Source organism: Cetorhinus maximus, chromosome 7 (assembly GCF_964194155.1).
Source record: "Cetorhinus maximus chromosome 7, sCetMax3.hap1.1, whole genome shotgun sequence".
NCBI lineage: Eukaryota > Metazoa > Chordata > Chondrichthyes > Lamniformes > Cetorhinidae > Cetorhinus > Cetorhinus maximus.
In genome coordinates, this window is record NC_135885.1 from 49,054,909 (window position 1) to 49,060,908 (window position 6,000).

General features: G+C 39.9%; 1 protein-coding gene across 1 annotated transcript in view; it reads left to right on the plus strand.

Annotated features, from left to right (window-relative positions):
* The window catches only part of ska3 (spindle and kinetochore associated complex subunit 3), a 41,235-nt gene extending 36,149 nt beyond the window's left edge, over positions 1–5,086 (plus strand). The window contains exons 9-10 of the mRNA XM_078545445.1: positions 3,908–4,032; positions 4,275–5,086. Of these exons, the coding sequence (XP_078401571.1) occupies positions 3,908–4,032; positions 4,275–4,404 (255 nt within the window). The 3' untranslated portion in view covers positions 4,405–5,086. The remainder of the gene's footprint in view (positions 1–3,907; positions 4,033–4,274) is intronic.
* Positions 5,087–6,000: the final 914 nt, after the last annotated feature.

The following is a 6,000-nucleotide window of genomic DNA, read 5'->3' on the forward strand; positions in this document are numbered from 1 at the left end:
TTTTGGCACTAGCCCCCAGAGGTTAGTAAGGAAGACTTTGCAGGGTCAACAGGGCTGGGCTTGCCGTTGTCATTTCTGGTGCCTAGGACGATGCGGGGCGGTCCGTCCAGTTTCATCCCTTTTTATTGACTTACAAGCGGTTTGATACAACTGAGTGGCTTGCTAGGCCATTTCAAAGGACACTTAAGAGTCAACCACATTACTGTGGATCTGGAGTCACATGTAAGGTAAGACGGCAGATCTCCTTCCCTAAAGGACAGTAGTGAACTAGATGGGTTTTTATGACAATCGACATTAGGCCTTTAATTCCAGATTGAATTCAAATTCCTATCTATGGTGGTGGGATTTGAACGCGGGTCCAGGTTACCAGTCCAGTGACAATACCTCTATGCCACTGCCACCATATCTCCCTAATAGTATTTAGATCATAACTATTCATTTCTGTCTTATGCTATTAATTAATTTGCACATTCAAATATCGTGCCTTTACCTCTAATTTATTTCTATTTTTCCCTCATCATCCATGACTGCCCCTTCTTGACCCATTCTGCATATTTTTACCCAAATGGCTACTCTGCAATACAATCTCGACATTTCATTTGTTGCTTTTGAACACTCACTTTTCTGCATTCTCTCCCACCTCTGCCACAACCACCACCACATTGGAGTGTCAGCACCAATTCCAGCCTGATTGTGGAGCCTGTGTTAATGGAACAGCTCCCTCTTTCCCCAGTACTGATGACACTGGACAATGATTCAAAACCCCTGCCTTCACACCACTCTTTCAACTACACATTTAAGCTTCCAATCTGTTTTTCCTATCCCTTGCAAGTAACATTTGCACCACACAGTGGCAGGCAATGACCATCTCCAACAAGAGAAAATCTAACCATCACCCCATGATGTTCAATGGCATTACCATCACTGAATCCCCCACTATCAACATCCTGGGGGTTACCATTGAACAGAAACTGAACTGGGTTAGCCATATAAATACTGTGGCTGCAAGAGCAGGTCAGAGGCTAGGAATAGTGTGATGAGTAGCCTAACTCCTGTCTCCCCAAAGCCTGTCCACCATCTACAAGGCACAAGTCAGGAGTGTGAGGAGATACTCCCCACTTGCCTGAATGAGTGCAACTCCCACAACACTCAAGAAGCTTGACACCACCCAGGACAAAGCAGCCCACTTGATTGGCATCACATCCATAAACATTTAGTCCCTCCACCACCGACACACAGTAGCAGCAGTGTGTACCGCCTACAAGATGCACTGCAGGAATTCACCAAGGCTCCTTCGACTGTACCTTCTAATCCCATGACCACTACCATCTAGAAGGACAAGGGCAGCAGATTATAGATGGGAAAACTACCACCTGGAAGTTCCCCTCTAAGTTACTCACCATCCTAACTTGGAAATATATTGCCGTTCCTTCACTGTCACTGGGTCAAAATCCTGGAACTCCTTTCCTAACAGCACTGTGGGTGTACCAACATCACATGGACTGCAGCAGTTCAAGAAGGCAGCTCACCACCACCTGCTCAAGGGCAACTAGGGATGAGCAATAAATGCTAGCCCGGCCAGCGAAGCCCACATCCCATGAATGAATTTTTTTTTAAATGCCAATTTGAACGTTAGTCCTAAGATTGTTCACAGTTTTGCAGTAGATAAGATGGACTTTATTATGGGACACAATATCAAAAATTCTGCACACAACAAAATAGCATGGTTAGCTTGAGTTACTTGAGGACAGAGATTGAACAGATAAATGCAAAGGACTGTAAGGTGATACATTTTGGTCAGAAGAATAAGAGTAAATGCATTGAACAGTAAAACTTCAAAAGGGGAAAATAATCAGACTTTGGGGTTAATATGCACTTTTTTTTCAAATGACCGGACATGTTTTCAAAGAAGAATAAGGAATCCTAGGTTTCTGAAATGAGACTATGTGAGCAAAGAGACATTGCTATATCTATACAAATAATTGATTAAGCACAGTTAGTATATATTGTCTTGTTTCAGGTATCCTTTTTTAGGGAGGGTTTTGAAATTTTCTGAGACAATAACAGATTGAGAAGTTTTAGTTAGGAGAAGAAAAATTATGAATGGCTTTATGCCGTAAATAGGCTTGGTGAGCCAGTAATTTAGAGGACATAAGAAGAAAAAGGGCAAGACTAGTGCATCATAACTCTTGATTCCTGGTATCCTAGTAAACCTCTTCACACACAGTTGTTAGGACGTGGGATACCCTGCTGGAAATAAGCAGAATCCATAATGGCTTTAGAAACAAAAATGCATAACTACTTGAAACAGCAACAGATGTGAAAAGGCCTTGCCTTTGTTACATCTTGACTATTGCTGCTCATGTCCTAATTCATGTCAAGTCCCTTTCACCCATCACCCCCGTATCTACTGACCTACACTGCCTTTGTCCTGACTGCCTTGATTTTAAAATTCACGACTGAGTTCTCAAATCCTTCCATGGCCTTTCCCCTCTCCTACGTCTGTAATCTCTAGCCCTCCAACCCTCAGTTATTTGCAGTCGTCTGATTCTGGCCTCTTACACATCCCTGATTTTAGTCGCTCCACATGTGGCTGTGTCCTCAGCTGCCTAGGCCTTAAGCTCTAGAATTAATTCCCTAAATCTCCACCCCTCTACCCTTTAAGTTGCTCCTAAAATCTACCTTTTTGACCAAGTGTCCAGTGGCATGCACACACTTGTTTGATAAGCTCCTTAAAAGATTTGGATATTGGAATACATAAGAGTAAAATTTCAGCTTGCTAATGATACAAACTTGGAGGTATGACAAAAGTGAGGATGACACTAATTGACTGCAACAGGCAGAGAACTGGTCGATGGATGATAGAGAAGTGTGAAGTAATGTGTTTAGGCAGAGGAATAGGTGAAGGCTTTATAGACTAAATGGCACAGTTCTAAAGAATGTATAGGAACAGAGGGAGCTGGGGTGTTCATGTGCATAGACCTTTGAAAGTGGCAGGACATTTTGAGAGTGATTAGTAAAGCATATGTAATCTTGGACTTCATAAATACAGGTTTTGAATACAAAATCAGGGAAGTTACGCTGAACCTATATAACTCTCTGGTTGGGCCACAGCTAGATTATTGCATCCAGTTCTGGTCACCGCACTTTAGGAAGGATGGAAGGGGCCTTGAGAGGATGCTGAGGAGATTTACCAGAATGGTTCCAAGGATGAGGGAATTTTTTTATCTCCAAGGTTAGGTTGGAGAAGCTGAGGTTCTCAGAGCAAAGCAGATTGAAGGGGAGCTTTGATAGAGGTGTACAAGATGATGACCGGTTTAAATAAGGTAGACAAAGAAAAGCTATTTCCTTTAGCTGGTGGTACAAGGACTAGAAGATTTAAGGTTTTGGGCGAAAGATGAAGAGATGTGAGTAACAACCTTTTTACGCAGAGTGGTAATGACCAGGAACTTGCAGCCTGCAAGGCTGATGGAAGCAGGGGCAATGAATGACTTTAAAAGGAAATTGGATGGACACTTCACAGAAATAAACTTACTTATGGAGATAGAGTGGGATCATAGGACTGATTTTGGATTGCTATACTGAGAGCTGATGTAGACTCAATAGGCTAAATAGCTTTCTGTGCTGTAATGACTTGGATTTTGACTTCAAAACGTTTTACTAAGTTAAAGATGTTATACAAATACAAGTTATTTATTTCCAAAACCTGACACAGATGCATATAGCCATCTCCTTTTCTATAAAATTCTTTGTAAATCTTGTATAACACAATTATGACCAGTTTGTAGGAATTTTTCTGATTTGTCTATGCACTCAAAGTATAATTAAAATTTAATGTCACTTTTTGTATCTAGGAATTTACCAATTCTTTTGCCATAGTGTGCTAATAATTTAACCTGTGTACCAGATACTGCAAATTTATGATGCAGATTTAAGGACTCCTCATGATACAAGACACCCATTTAGCAGACAAAATTTGACTTCTGTTAATCTAATGACCCCACTCGGGAACAAATCGGAGAAAGAAAATAGGTAAGATGTGATCTTTGATTTTAACACTTCAACATTGGTATTTTCTTGCTATTTTGTATTGAATAAATTAAAATTCCTGACCATTATTGCAACCTATTACAGCTAATGCAATTTAAGGTTGCACATCCTAACTTTTCTATCAGAAACATCTCCACATCAGAGGTGGAGTCTGTTGATCAAGGCTTATCCTTTTGTTGCAATGCAGCCTACAGGAGGATTCAGCTTTTGGCACTGTTTTCCAGGTTAGCCCAGGATGAAGAATACATGGAAGAATGTGCTACCATGGCTCCTGGTGTTGAAAGGCATTGCGTCAGAATCAAGGCCACTTCTAGTAGATTTCCAGGATATCTGAAGAGCGAGTGGATGGATTAAGCTGCATATCTCTTGTATCGTGTAGACATAATTGCAAAACTGTGCAGATTTTGCAGCCTATATAACACTTCTGTTTAGTTCTAGTCATCTAGAACTGATAGAGAAAAGTTAGACAATAAGCAGTTGAAAAGGCCTTTTCAGAAATGCCATAGCCTAATTCAAGCTATCCTGCTCAAACCTATTTCCGAGACAGACAGCCCTGTGTGGTTATTTTCCTTGTTGAATGTGGAGTAATTTTTCCCCTTTTCCTCGCTCTCTCTTCCTGTGCTTGCGATCTTTTTTTCTCTTATTCCTGCACTCACTCCACTCGCACGCTCTCTCTCTCTATCTCTCTCATGCTACTTCTCTTATCTCACTCTCTTTGCTGCCCTCGCTCTCTCTGTGATGACAGTCCTATATCTGAAAGAGCAAGCACAGCCAAGCCTAATCTTGATCATTCCTGGTGTCCATTTCAGCAGGGATCCTTAACACTTAATTCATTTTTAACTATTTTATAGCAAATATCTGGAAAAAAATTCTTGGATAAAATTGATTTCTTTACTCGGCATGCTAGATGGTTAGAATAATCTTACAAGGAAAGTAATGGAGCAAAAATATTTTGAGTTTATTCAGTATACAGCTAGATGCCATGATTGAAAAGTTTTGGATCGAGAACTTTTAATAAATCTTTTCTTATCCCTGACTTATGAACGAAGTATCATTTTTATTGTGGCTTTTCATAGCTGGTGCCAGCAATTTATTTACATTTCATGCTACAGCACAGTTATCATACAAAAATAGGGTGTGATCATTGCACAAGCAAAACCAGCATAAAACTGCAGACTTAATGGTGCAGTTAACATATAGCCCAGTCATGTGGTACTAAAGGTTATGATATTTATACCTTGGGTAATCAAAAACCATTTGGATTGATATTACTCGTGTTCCCTTTTAGTTTTTCCAGAAAGTAACCTTTCTCCATCTTTGACAAGTCTTGGTGAAAGGAATTGAGCAAGACTGGATAATGAGAAAGGAATATACTAGATTTAATCAGCAAATTAAAACTGTAACCAGAGCAAAATGCTTGGGTCATTATGCCAATGGAGAGTTCTGTGTGATTGAATTAGCAAGTACAGAAGCAACTCTGGATCCACACTATGGTAATGTAAGCTATGTAAACGGTACTGTAGGAAAAAATGTTATCAATGAAGCACAGAAAATATGTTTGCATATTCCCAGCATATTATACGGTCAGATCAAGGTTGTAATTGAGAATGAATCATAAAATGAATTGAACTTAGTGGGGTAGAAAAATATATCATGTATTTGAAGCCATGGGTATATTATTTGGAGGTAGAATACTGAAAACTGCGTGACAGGCATTCAAAATGTGATTGTGCATTTGTCTCCTTCCAAAACATTCCAAACCTCTAAATTCAAACAAAATTATAGAATTCGGTCACTATGAGCATAATTTATGTGAAATCTTCAATGCAGCATTTTAATCAGAATTCAAGAATGTAGAAGATTGACTTTGATTAAGTAACCAGCTTCAGAAGAGGAACGGCAAGGGAGGGAAAACCCAAATCAAACTACATGTACATATGTTTTGGTCCT